This window comes from Lissotriton vulgaris, chromosome 6 (assembly GCF_964263255.1).
Source record: "Lissotriton vulgaris chromosome 6, aLisVul1.2, whole genome shotgun sequence".
NCBI lineage: Eukaryota > Metazoa > Chordata > Amphibia > Caudata > Salamandridae > Lissotriton > Lissotriton vulgaris.
In genome coordinates this window covers 92,175,925-92,189,653 of record NC_141694.1, presented here as the reverse complement: position 1 = coordinate 92,189,653, position 13,729 = coordinate 92,175,925, and the positions used below count along the sequence as shown (strand labels likewise).

Genomic DNA, 13,729 nt, shown 5'->3' with positions numbered 1-13,729 from the left:
CAGTGCTGTATGTGAAAAGACAATGGTTTTATTTAAACTACCTAATTTGGTACAAAAATATCTTTATTTGCTTGCCCAAATTGGCAGGATTAAAAAGCAGTGCAAAGCAGTGAAAATTAAACTGCTTAGGTGATCAGGTTGGTCGACATGTTTCAGCCTATATGATCTAAATGTATCAGGCTTTCATCAGGACCAAAAACAATGCTGCTCCATACGTGAGTAAATGAATACAAGAAAAAATTAATTGAAGTGATACCAAACCAGTAATCCAATGTATATTTGGTGCTACCGGACCTTATCTGTAATTTAGAGAGAGAAAAAACACAAAACACTAAAAGTCATACACCATCACAGTATAAGTGTTATGATAACCATAGGTATACGAAATTAAATCGCACACCAGTGTTCTACTTACTCAATGTAATGGATAAGCAGACCCGCCTCTTCCTGGTAACAACTCGGGGAAGGGGGCCCGCTCTGTAAAACAGACAGGTCAAATGACACTAGTGTAGAATCCTAGTGAAAAAGCCTGTGTCTCAAATAAGTATTAGAAGCATAGTGTTGATGGCCAGAAAGACCTCTGTGTAGTACCTATCTAAAGAGGACTTTATATTTTTCAATTGGCATAAACAATAAAAAAATTCAAATTAAAAATTACATGTACTGGATTGACACAAGTGGTCTTGTAATTGCACAATAAGCCCACTTGAAATAATCACTATTCTGTTCTTGGTGATACTTCGTTAGAACACCCCATTTATAAGCATGTAGACCAACTTCAGATAAACACAATGCCGTTCTGAGTGATTCTTTAGAATGAGCACCACATTTCTAACCGTGTGAGGACTTTATCTCTTATCTTTTCTTTTGAGCACACAAAGGAATAGTTTTGTGATCCCCCAACACTCAAGTTGTGCTCTCTTTAAATAAAATCCATCACACTATTTCAACATGATTTGCTTTAAAACCCCTTTCTGTGACAATGTAACGTGCCCCTTTGATTTACATGATCACGGTCCTCACACGTTTTCATTTTAAAAAGACACTGAACTAAACGGGGAATCTGCGTTGGAGTTATACCTCGTGTCTTTTCTATAAAACGAGCAGACTAGAGCCAGGAAAACCTCTTAATGCAACTAGCAACTAAACCCACGGAAAACCAGTCCCGTACTCACCTCTCCGTCGGTATCCCGATGCGGTACAAAAGTTGCTACCGGCGGCACCAACGGGAGGAATCAAATTCACTTAAGTAGTGCCATCAACGCTAAGCTTCGTCACGAAAGTGCCTGATTGAATAGGCACACAAATCCTTGGTAGTGTCTTTCTGTAGTCAGGCGCAGCAGTATTTACGGGCATACGTGGAACAATGCGTTCCTAAGTCTACGCACGCTTATTTAGTGTATACACCCAAACTGCAGTGAGAGATAAAGTCCTCACACGGTTAGAAATGTGGTGCTCATTCTAAAGAATCACTCAGAAAGGCATTGTGTTCAATCTGAAGTTGGTCTACATGCTTATAAATGGGGTGTTCTAACGAAGGTATCACTAAGAACAGAATAGTGATTATTTCAAGTGGACTTATTGTGCAATTATATGGACCACTTGTGTCATAATACAGTATATTTAATTGTTTTATTTTATTTTTTATTGTTTATGCCAATTGAAAAATATAAAGTCCTCTTTAGATAGGTACTACACAGAGGTCTTTCTGGCCATCAACACTATGCTTCTAATACTTATTTGAGACACAGGCTTTTTCACTAGGATTCTACACTAGTGTCATTTGACCTGTCTGTTTTACAGAGCGGGCCCCCTTCCCCGAGTTGTTACCAAGAAGAGGCGGGTCTGCTTATCCATTACATTGGGTAAGTAGAACACTGGTGTACGATCTAATTTCGTATACATATGGTTATTATAACACTTATACTGTGATGGTGTATGACTTATAGTGTTTTGTGTTTTTTGTCTCCCTAAATTACAGATAAGTTCCAGTAGCACCAAACATACATTGGATTACTGGTTTGGTATCACCTACATTTATTTTTTCTTGTATTCATTTACTCACGTATGCAGCAGCATTATTTTTGGTCCTGATGAAAGCCTGATACAATTAGATCATATAGGCTGAAACATGTCGACCGACCTAAGCAGTTTAATTTACACTGCTTTGCACTGCTTTTTACTCCTGCCAATTTGGGCAAGCAAAAAAAGATATTTTTGTACCAAATTAGGTAGTTTAAATATCACCATTGTCTTTTCACATACAGCGCTGCACCCTCACTAAACCTATACTCACATATGGGATTTTAGCATCCTTAGTCCAACATAGGACACCTTGATAAAACATCCCAGAGCGCTCACTTCACAGTGAGGTGGTTGTAGCCCTCAGTGGAACTAGGTTTTACCACTGGAAGGAGTTGCCCATATGAAGCATGTCACCTATGGTGAGTGAGGGCATTCGTCCTAAAAGGTATTGCTCTCCAGGGGGCATTTTTTTACACTTTTTTGAAGACCCGAGAAGTTTAGTGTTTTTTTATTATTGTAAATGGGGATACACTTCTTGCAGGTCTATAAATATCTTTCCCTTGTCCCCTCCCTACATTTTCTAGTTGTGTTTTGAAGTGTTTATTGTGGCACCTAGATATTAATGTACATGAGAGGGCTGGAGATGCGACTTAGTGTAGTTGGTTGTGAATCCCAAGTTGTGCAGTGTTTGGACGGTTGGATGAGTATGTTGAACACACTGGTTGAATGACTTGGCTTTTATTAGACAGTCGTCCAAATATGGGAAGACATGGATTTGTTGTCTTCTTAGGTGTGCTGCTACCACTGCAAGGCACTTGGTGAACACTTTGGGTGCAGTGGTGACCCCGAATGGAAGGACTTTGAACTGATAGTGTTGTCCGTCCACTACGAACCATAAATACTTCCTGTGAGAAGGATGTATGGGAATGTGGAAGTAGGCGTCCTTGAGATCTAGTGTGGCAAGGAAGTCTCCTTATTGGAACAGTGGAAGCACTTGTTGGAGAGTGATCATGTGAAAGTAATCAGAGTGTATATACAGATTGAGGGGTCTGAGGAAGAGTATTGGCCTTAGGGTCCCGTCCTTTTTGGGGATTTGGAAATATAGGGAGTAAACTTCTGTTCCCTGATGTAGTAAGGGAACTGGCTCTATGGCTTGCTTTTGAAGCAGTGAGAGAACTTCTTGTTTTAAAAGTGTAAGATGTTCTGTAGACATTGGACGCTGCTTGGGTGGTATGTTTGGGGGGGTAGCTGTAAGTTCCAGGTAGTAACCATATTAGATAATTTGTCTTACCCACTTGTCTGTTGTGATGGAGTTCCAGAAAGGTAGGAACTGTGATAATCTTCCCCCGACCAGAGTGGAATTGCCTGGGGGAGTGGAGGGAAGTCACAGTTTAGCTTCAGGGGAGGCGTGAGTATTATTGTTACTGCGGCCTCTCCCTTTGCTGTTATTCCCTCTGTATCCTCCTCTAAAATATCCTCTGTTGGGGGACGTCTGTGTAGTGTTTTTAAATGAAGAGGAGGTATCTGTACCCAAGTTTTTAGAGGCTCCTCTATAAAAGGAGCGACAAAAGGAGCCACGTGTGTGTGGAGACGGCAGTGCTACCATGGACTTTGCAGTCTCTGTGTCTTTCTTCATCTTTTGAAAAGCAGTGTCCACAGCCGGTCCAAAAAGTTGTTCTTGATTGAACGGTAGCCAGGCATGTTGTGGGAGCAGGACACTAGTATTAATGGACCTAGAAGCAGTGTCTGCTACATCAAGGGTGCATTTAATTGAGGCATTTGTTATCAATTTACCCTGTTGAATCGGATCATTTGCTTGAGTTTTGTATTGGTCCGTCAAATGCTGTAATAGGGTCTCCAGCTGGTCATAGTGGGCCATATCATATCTAGCCAGCAGTGCTTGAGTGTTGGCTATGCGCCAGTGATTGGCCGTCTGCGCAACTACCATTTTGCCAGAAGCATCTAGTAATTTGGATTCTTTATCGGGGTGGTGCATCCCCCGAGGTTTGTGAATTGGAGTGCTTCCTAGCGTTGGAAACTACTAGTGAATCCAAAGCCAGCTGTCCTGTGATACACGCAGGGTGGTCAGGGGCAGGTCTATATTTTTTATCAATTCTAGGATTAAGAATCCTGGCTCGTACAGGATCTTTGAATATGAAAGGGGCATGTCTTATGACCCCTGTAATCATTGGTAATATTTGTACAGTTTTTTGGGACTGTTCAAATGTATCTAAAAGGAAATCCTCCTCTGGTGTGTCCGAGTGCATGGCCACAAAGACAAAAACAGCAGCTCTTTGAGTTGCCCAAAAACAATATTGTCGTCTGGGGAGATGGTTTTGTTGGGTATGGCTGGGGGCTTGGGAGGTCTGTTGGATCTAATGGGTTGTTGTAATCCCAATCGTTCTGTGGTATGTCGTCTGGATCCGTGAGCAGGTCATTAGGGTGTTCCCCTCCTCCCCATCATCATAATCTTGTGGTGGTGGAGAAGTTACAGGTAGAGGAGGCGTACCAGGTTTAAGGAGAGGAAGGGGATTAGAAGGAAGGACAGGAGAAGAAGGAGTCATAGGTGAAGTGGCACAGTCCTCCTTGACAGGCACGGAGTGTCTGAGTTCCTCTTGCTGGATGGCACAGCTGTCACATGTCCTGTTTTGGGATTAATGTAGATCTTTCTATGTTTGGGATCGACAGGATTCGGATGAAAAAGTTCCTCTTCCTCGATAACCGCTTTCGGTGCCGTTTTTTTTGGTTCCGAGCGGGGTTGAGTGTTGTGCTCTTTGGCCTTAGGAGGCGTGGTAAAATGCTTTGGCTTGTTTTTCGGTTCCGAAGGCTTGGGTTTCGGAGCCGAAGCGTGATGTTAGGCTGGGAAGTGTTCAACGCCGTTTTATCTATAGGCCTCGAGGTGTTCGAGGCCGGTTTGTCTTTTGGCGCAGAAGGAGTGAGAACCGATTTTGGAGCAGTGTGTTCTTTTGGCTTCGGTACCGAAGGTGCCGGTGAAACTATTACTTGCGGTTTGCTCGATCCCGATCTACCGGAAGGCTTGTATTTCTTCTTCGGAGACGGGCACGGAGGCGGGGCTTCTGAAGTGTGCATTCGGTCACGACTGGGGCCAACAGGCGAAGTCTTGACCAGTGCCTTCTGGGACATCTGGGTCTTCATCGAAGATGTCCACTGGTTCCGGAGCTGACCTCTGCACCATGATGTTGAAAAAAGGCGCATGCCTAGCAGCTGGACTCGTGTTCGGACAAGAGGCACAGGTTACAGACCTTATGATGGTCACTGTGTGGTAACTTTGCTCCACACTGGGGGCATTTTTTGAACGGCGTCCTTTCCATGAGCTGTAGGCCTTAACGGCGTTGATAGGCCCAGATGCCAGCGTCGACCACCGGAATCGAGACTATGAAAGGCGTGTCGAAGATTTGGATGTTTGAAGTCAATTCGAAGAGTTAGAGAAAGTTTTGCGCTTCGAAAACGTTTGAAAATGATGTTTCGAACCGGTGCGCAAAAGTTGCATCCGACCCAATAGCGGAAAAATACAATCTGAGGATGGAGTTGATACCCACGAGCACTATCGTCTAAAGGAGGAGTCACCTATCTCGTGACTACAAAGACTTCTTCCAAGACAACAACAAGGTGCAACCATCCGAGCCCAACCCCAGATGGAGATCTAATGCAAAATGTGTGATCTGCAGCTCATATGCCTCGAACATCTACTTTCTGATGGTGTTTAATGCCCAAAATTTGGTGTGACAGAATCTTCAGAGCCCTCTAGAACATGAGCTTTGCTATCAGTGCTGCCATTCAGAAGGGAATACTGGTCTTCATGTCAGTCTTTCATTTCTCGAAGTTCATGCTCACTGGCTGCTCATATCCTCTCGAGTTAGCAGACTCTGTGCTTGTGGAGGTGGCAAGGGTGTTGCTGCATCCTTTGATGTTTCAGAACAATTTAACAATGATCTGTTCATGCTCTTATTAAACTGTTTGTTCTGATGAAGGAGACCCCATAACGATTTGAGTCCTGGAAAGCCGACAATATGTTATACCTGGAGGATCGCATATTTAAATGTTTTTTTTTTAAAAAAAAATTTATTTTTTTAGTTTTATATAGCGCGAACTAGACCCAAATCGGGTATCAGAGCGTTTTACATAGCACCAGTTGCATTACATAAGGACACATTCATTTTTGTTAGGCACAAGGAGATTAAGTGATTTGCCCAGAATCACAGCATGTTCAACGTGATTGCAGAGACTCGAACCCAGTTCCCGAAATTGGAGGTCGACCGCCCTAGCCATTAAGCCAACTCCTCTCCTCAAGTACTCTGGCAAATGCAAACAGTTGTAATTATAAGGATCCCTCCCAGAGAGCAGAACATGATGGGATCGGAGACATTCAAAGTAAGGAGTAGCAGGAAAGAATTCTCAAAACCATCAGCATAAACACTACTAATTGAGTCTCTGCCTCACCCTCCACCCTTCCGATGTTTGATACAGAATCATAAAGTTTTGATAGAACTGTATAACAATAAATAGCCTTATGAGATTGCGAGGGAAATTAATCCAGTTGATCTTTATGTGCCTCTGGGTAACGATATATAGAAATTAGGTTATTCCATGTGAAGGAATAGATTGAAACACTGGCATAGTCCTAGAGCTCCTTGTAAAGAATACAGGTCTAGGACACTAAAACATGATGTGGATGGTACGCGCTTACATTTCAATGAATAATTGACTGCTCTTTTTGCTAATTTTTACTGAAAGCATGAAGACATTTTAATATAGAACATTACTATCTTTAAAATGAATATGTTCAAACTACTGTTTATTGTGGGGCATTGTTACATGCCCTAATGTTTGAATAGGTTATGTGCAGTTAGTCCAAGCATTGTATATACCTGCAGATTATTGCTTTGGATATTATATTTAATTCCTAAGGAAGTTTCAGGATTCAGCAGTTGGACAAAACCCAAAAACAATGGAAGCACACCTAGTACAACTGTGCTTTTTTAAATTAGAACTTATTTTAGAATTGTTGCACCTTTCTGGAGGGAGATTTGGTTCAGATCAAATTCCTTTCTATATAGATAGGGACATTGCTTCGGAGCGCTTCAAGGGTAGCATTGTATGGGTTTGGCAGTGCGTCTGCCAATCCATTCGTAAAAAAATAAAATAAAATAGTGAAAAGCATTCAGAGAGGTTAACAGTGAACAATGCTCAAGAAGATTCATTCAATTTTTGCTTTCAACACAGCTCACTAAAAGAAAAATGTTGTAACTTTCCACTTCTCATAGAAGTGGTGTCAGACGGAAGATACACTAAGTAAATCAAGATCACTGTTCCTCCTCCCTCCATCTACAGTATTCTGCAATGGTGCCTACCAGTAGGATCATTACTATTGGGTACTGACAGAATCAGGCACAGCAACAAATATATTCCCTCCCCAATAAACTTACCATCATTCTGTATTGAGCCACATATTTCTCAAGTAAACTCAGGATAATGTTCAGAATTTCCTGCATATTTTTAAATAGGGCATTATTGAGCTGGGGCTGACGAAGTCCAGGTTCCATTTTTAATGTCAACAAATCTTCTGCCAGTCGCCACAGAACAAGCAACACTAGCTCTGCATTCCTCGCCTAATGTAACAAATCAAAGAGATGAACACTAAAATCATAGCAACAAAAACCGCACTACATTGCAGCATCAAGATTAACATCTGGAAAGCTGACAACAATGGTTGATACAAGGCCAGTGCTGTGATCGGTGCATGAATATTTAGCTCTTTTCGTCTAAGGTAATCCTATCCTAAGGCAAATATACACAGCAGCATTCCAAGCTTGGCAGATGGCAACCCATGGCATTGTATCAGTTATCTAAGGTGACCTATAAGAAAGTAAGTGTACAGAATAAAAAAGCATACTTACTTTTTACTGACATTTATAGAGCCACACATGGTGGGTGGAGTTATATGACTTTTCCATTGTCCACTGCAGATGTGGAGACATTTACAGTCCAGTACGTTTTCCTCTGCTCTATCTTCAAGAAACACCCATAGCTCCGCTGTTTCATGCAATATCATCATGGTGCAATCATATTATGTGTTAGCAACAGAAAGATACTTTACACTTTCAGGTCTGAAGAGTAGGGCTAGGGTTTCCAGTTGGGACACCATGTTGCAGACCTGGGATTTCTTTTAATAAACCTTTGTATTTTTAGACTTGCAGGCCTGGTTCTTCTTAAATGTATCAATTCAACTTAAGTTCTATATTACAAAAAAAGACACAAAATCTGCACCAGAATATGGAGTCCCTGATGACATGGAGTCATCTGGCAATTACAATCAGATAAGGTGAATTGAATGTGTGCACACACCCACACATATCAAAGCAGAAAACAGAGCAGCTCCACTCCTTACTGTTTTTTGTCCACCTTTTGTTTACTTTTGTATACTACAGGAATCCTGTGCTTTTACACCTAGGCACAGAGGAAAGCCCCTCAATATTCTTCTGCTGAAGCAGAGACACATTGTAAAGCTCAATACTAAGAGTGCTGGTTGGATAAGCAGGACCAGAACCAGTGAAGGACGATGCCTATGAATCCCATTTGAGACTTCAAGGGGTGGATGAGGGTGAAATAGTTGATAGTGTCGAAGGCAGCTGAGAAAGCCATCAATAGCAGGAGGCTTGGTCATCTTTATCTGTGGTCAGGGGAGCATTTCCTAAGATGTGTAGGGTAGCTTCCTCAATGCAGCAGCTTGATCTGAAGCTAGACTGGTAGTTGTGCAGGATATGGTTAGCATTGACATGACGTAATTGATCCCATGCTGCTTTTTTGTCATTAGTTTACAAATAAAGGGTAGATGAGAGTTGGGTCGATAGTTGGCAGGTGTAGATTTTCAATGACACACCGAAAGGCTTAGGAGGTATAGCCTTGAGATGGCCATCATCTCAGGGGTCCCTTCGTGTGAGATAAAAATACCCTCACCCACTATTAGTGACATGCTTTATCATAGGGCTAATACTACACACCCTATGTCACCATAAGCAAGGGTTGACCAATTAATTTCTTTCTATATTAATAAGGGATCCAATGATTAAAGTGTAGCTAGAACAATCTTAAGGATACCATCTTAATTATTAGTAAATTTATTCTGTGTTCCTTAGATAAGGTTAAAAACCAATATTAGATGGTCTCGAGGTATTAGCACCCTACCATCTCATCAGATGATATTGTCAACATGTTTTGGCCAATCCTTTTTCTTAAACAAGCATTTGCAATGCATAGGGTCTCGCATTAGGAAAGTTTGATCTATTGGTATTGTAAATGACACATTTTTTATGTATGTGTTGGTTTTGAAAATAGCAAAAATAATAGCTTTGTCATTTACAATGCCAATAGTTATAACTTGTGACACCTATAGCATTTGTAATGCAATATGTGTTGTATTCACGTGACTTAGATGTATTGATATTACAAATAACAATGGCTTTTAATTTTTTTAATAATTAATACTTAAATAAAAGTTATTGTAATTTAAAATGGCAATAGCTTAAACTTTTGTAAATAACTTTTGTGAAGAATATGTTCAGTGTATTTTATTGTGACGAAAATCCAAGAACAGAAGTGAAATACTAACCTCTTTTTGTGACATTTGTAATAAAGCTTGAAACATTGAGAGAACATATTTGACCCAGTTGTTGTTGAATGGTTGCACAGATTGATCCTGTGGTGGAGCTGAGTGATGTTGTGGTGGCGACTAGTGATGCTGTGGCATTCAATGATCCTGTGGTAGCGCATAGTGATGTTGTTGTGCCCCTTAGTGATGCTGTGGTGGCGCTGAGTGATGCTGTGGTGATGCGATAGATAGAGTGAGGGCGATAGATAGAGGGAGGGCGATAGATAGATAGAGTGAGGGCGATAGATAGAGGGAGGGCGATAGATAGATAGAGTGAGGGCGATAGAGAGATAGATGTTATGCTATCCTATTTTTTGTTGTGTTTTGTTATGCTATGCTAGGTTTTGCTATGCTTTGCAATACGATGTTTTGTTATGTATGCTATGTTTTGTTGTGTTTTGCTGTTTTGTTATGCTATGCTTTGTTTTAAGTTATGTTAGGCTATGTTTTGTTCTGCTATGTGTTGTTGTGTTTTGTTATGCTATGTTTTGTTATGTTATGCTATGTTTTGTTTTGTTTTGTTATACTATGCTATGTTTAGTTTTGCTATCCTATGCTTTTTGTTATGCTATGCTTTGTTGTGTTTTGCTATGATTTGTTATGCTATGTTTTGTTGTTTTACTATGCTATGCTTTGTTTTGCTATGCTATGCTTTGTTATGCTATGCTTTGTTATGCTATGCTATGCTATGCTTTGTTATGCTATGCTATGCTTTGCTTTGTTATACTATGTTTTGTTATGCTAAGCTTTGTTTTGTTGTTTTCTTATGCTATGCTATGTTTTGCTATGCTTTGCAATGCTGTGTTTTGTTATGTATGCTATGTTTTGTTATGTTTAGCTATGCTATATTTTGTTGTGTTTTGCTATGTTTTGTTATGCTATGCTATGTTTTATGTAATGCTATGTTTTGTTCTGCTATGTTTTGTTGTTATGTTATGCTATGCTATGTTTTGTTTTACTATGATATGTTTTGTTTTGCTATGCTTTATGTTATGCTTTGTTTTGTTATGCTATGTTTTGTTATGGTATGCTATGCTTTGTTGTGTTTTGCTATGCTATGTTTTGTTTTGCTATGCTATGTTTTGTTTTGCTATCCTATGCTTTGTTTTGTTATGCTGTGCTTTTGCTATCCTATGCTTTTGTTTGTTATGCTATGCTGTGTTTCGTTATGCTATGTTTTGTTATGCTATGCTGGTGAGGGTATGTGAGGGTGTGTGAGTGTGAGGGTGAGTGAGGGTGAGGGTGAGGGGGTGAGGGTGTGTGAGGGTGAGGGTTTTTGAGGGTGATTGTGTGTGAGGGTGAGAGGGTGAGGGTGTGAGAGTGAGTGAGGGTGTGTGAGGGGGTGTGGGGGTGAGGGGTGTGAGGGTGTGTAAGAGTGAGGGGGTGAAGGGGTGTGAGGGTGAGTGAGGGGTGTGAGGGTGAGTGAGGGTATGTGAGGGGTGTGAGGGTGAGAGTGTGTGAGGGTGAGGGGGTGTGAGGGTGAGGGGGTGTGAGGGTGAGTGAGGGGGTGTGAGGGTGAGGGCGTGTGAGGGTGAGGCGTGTGAGGGTGGTTGAGGGGTAGTGAGGGGGTGAGGGGTGTGAGGGTGAGGGGGTGGGGGTGTGAGGGTGAGGGGGTGGGGGTGAGGGTGTGAGGGTGTGTGAGGGTGAGGGGATGTGAGGGTGAGGGGGTGAGAGGGTGAGTGAGGGTGAGGGTGTATGAAGGTGAGGGGGTGAGAGGGTGTGTGTGGGTGAGTGGGTGAGAGGGTGAGTGAGGGTGAGGGTGTGTGAGAGTGAGGGGGTGTGTAAGGTGAGGAGGTGTGTGAGGGGTCAGGGGGTGTGAGGGGGTGAGGGCTTGAGGGCGAGTGAGGGTGAGGGGGTGTGAGGATGAGGGTGAGGGGGTGTGAGGGTGGTTGAGGGGTAGTGAGGGTGAGGCGGTATGAGGGTGAGGGGTGTGAGGGTGAGGGGTGTGAGGGTGAGGGGTGTGAGGGTGAGGCGGGGTGACAGGGTGGGTGAGGGGGTGTGAAGGTGAGGGGTGAGAGGGACCCACGTCTGGGCATCCCCAGCACACTTATGGCGGCAGTTGCAAACAAAACAGGTGATGGACCGAATGTGGATCAATGTCACACATTCAACCCAGTCAAAAGATCTGGGCCCAAATCCATCATTTTTTTGCACTCCACACCACCCTGGGTTAGACAATGGCGATATGCAAATCAGCTCTGACCCTGTGCCCCATGGGAACAGTCCAGTCCGAACTACAAAAGCCATGTCCTTCCCAGAACGGAATCAAGCATCCGAGGACCGAGCCCGGCTAGCTTGACTCCAACGGTCCTCGGATGCTTGTTTCCGTTCTGGGAAGGACATGGCTTTTGTAGTTCGGACTGCACTGTTCCCATGGGGCACAGGGTCAGAGCTGATTTGCATATCGCCATTGTCTAACCCGGGGTGGTGTGGAGTGCAAAAAAACGATGGATTTGGGCCCAGATCTTTGGACTGGGGTGAGTGTGTGACATTGATCCATATTCGGTCCATCACCTGTTGTGTTTGCATATTCCGCCCTAAGTGCGCTGGGGATGCCCAGACGTGGGTCCCAGGCACTCCACACCACTGGAGTCAAGCTAGACGGGCTGATGAGAGGTGTTACCTCGAAACCGGTCCTCGGATGCTTGATTCCGTTCTGGGAAGGACATGGCTTTTGTAGTTCGGACTGCACTGTTCCCATGGGGCACAGGGTCAGAGCTGATTTGCATATCGCCATTGTCTAACCCGGGGTGGTGTGGAGTGCAAAAAAAACGATGGATTTGGGCCCAGATCTTTGGACTGGGGTGAGTGTGTGACATTGATCCACATTCGGTCCATCACCTGTTGTGTTTGCATATTCCGCCCTAAGTGCGCTGGGGATGCCCAGACGTGGGTCCCAGGCACTCTACACCACTGGAGTCAAGCTAGCCGGGCTGATGAGAGGTATTACCTCGAAACCGGTCCGGTCTCGGATGCTTGATTCCGTTCTGGGAAGGACATGGCTTTTGTAGTTCGGACTGCACTGTTCCCATGGGGCACAGGGTCAGAGCTGATTTGCATATCGCCATTGTCTAACCCGGGGTGGTGTGAAGTGCAAAAAAACTATGGATTTGGGCCCAGATCTTTGGACTGGGGTGAGTGTGTGACATTGATCCACATTCGGTCCATCACCTGTTGTGTTTGCATATTCAGCCCTAATTATCACAGCATGAGGCCCCAAAGTGATAATTATCACAGCATGCAGAGAGGCGCCCCATGCTGCTGGAGCACTCGACTGCACATTAATTATAGTTGAGTACTCCAGCAGCCTGGGGTGCCTGTTGACATGCTGTGATAAGTGGGGTCTCCTGCTGTGATAATTGTTACTTGCAGCGCACAAGCTGTTCCACTGTGAAGCGCGTTCACAGACCTGAATCGGCTCGTGCCCATAGTAGAATCGGCTCGTGCACAGGTCTGTAGCTAGCTCTGCCTCCCTTGGAAGCACAGACAGCAGCTATAAGACTCGTGGCGACAGTGCTTCGCACTGCAACACCACGAGACCTAAAAAGGGTTGATGACCTTCTTCAGGACTATGAGATCCCTTTCTTATTTCTTTATTGGTCAGTCAGTCTAATTAGTAAACAGTAAATGGTTGCAAGTAATACCATGCAGTGACCTTACTGGTAACCTTTATTTCTGACGTTCGAAGCTGTTCTCTGTAAAACAAAAACGCATCATAATCCATCGTATAATTAGAGGGGAAAATATATGTTTTTAAATGCCTACAAATGCAATGGAAACAAATTCCAGATATCAACTAAATGATGCATGCAATACATCCAAGCATTTAAAATGAACACCGCCAAAACATGAAGCACTGCAAAAACACTTGCAAAGGAGTTTGGTGAAGTTAAAATCAAACATTAAAGTCATGCGTTTTATTACCCAAATGTTTGCTCTATTTTTCCTAACCCATGGTGCGGGTGAGAGTGGGAGCATCGCGGGTTACATTTTAAATACAGATATGCAATGCATGTGCCACTTAATTGATATCCG

General features: G+C 43.1%; 1 protein-coding gene across 3 annotated transcripts in view; it reads right to left on the bottom strand.

Annotated features, from left to right (window-relative positions):
- Positions 1–13,729, bottom strand: part of LOC147706848 (exportin-5-like) — a 1,626,836-nt gene that overhangs the window by 1,408,002 nt on the left and 205,105 nt on the right. For 2 of the 3 annotated variants that reach the window (XM_086926006.1, XM_086926007.1), the window contains exon 5: positions 7,473–7,655. The exons of the other annotated variant lie outside the window; for it this stretch is intronic. In XM_086926006.1, coding sequence (XP_086782132.1) covers positions 7,473–7,655 — 183 coding nt within the window. The remainder of the gene's footprint in view (positions 1–7,472; positions 7,656–13,729) is intronic. 3 annotated transcript variants of the gene reach the window in all.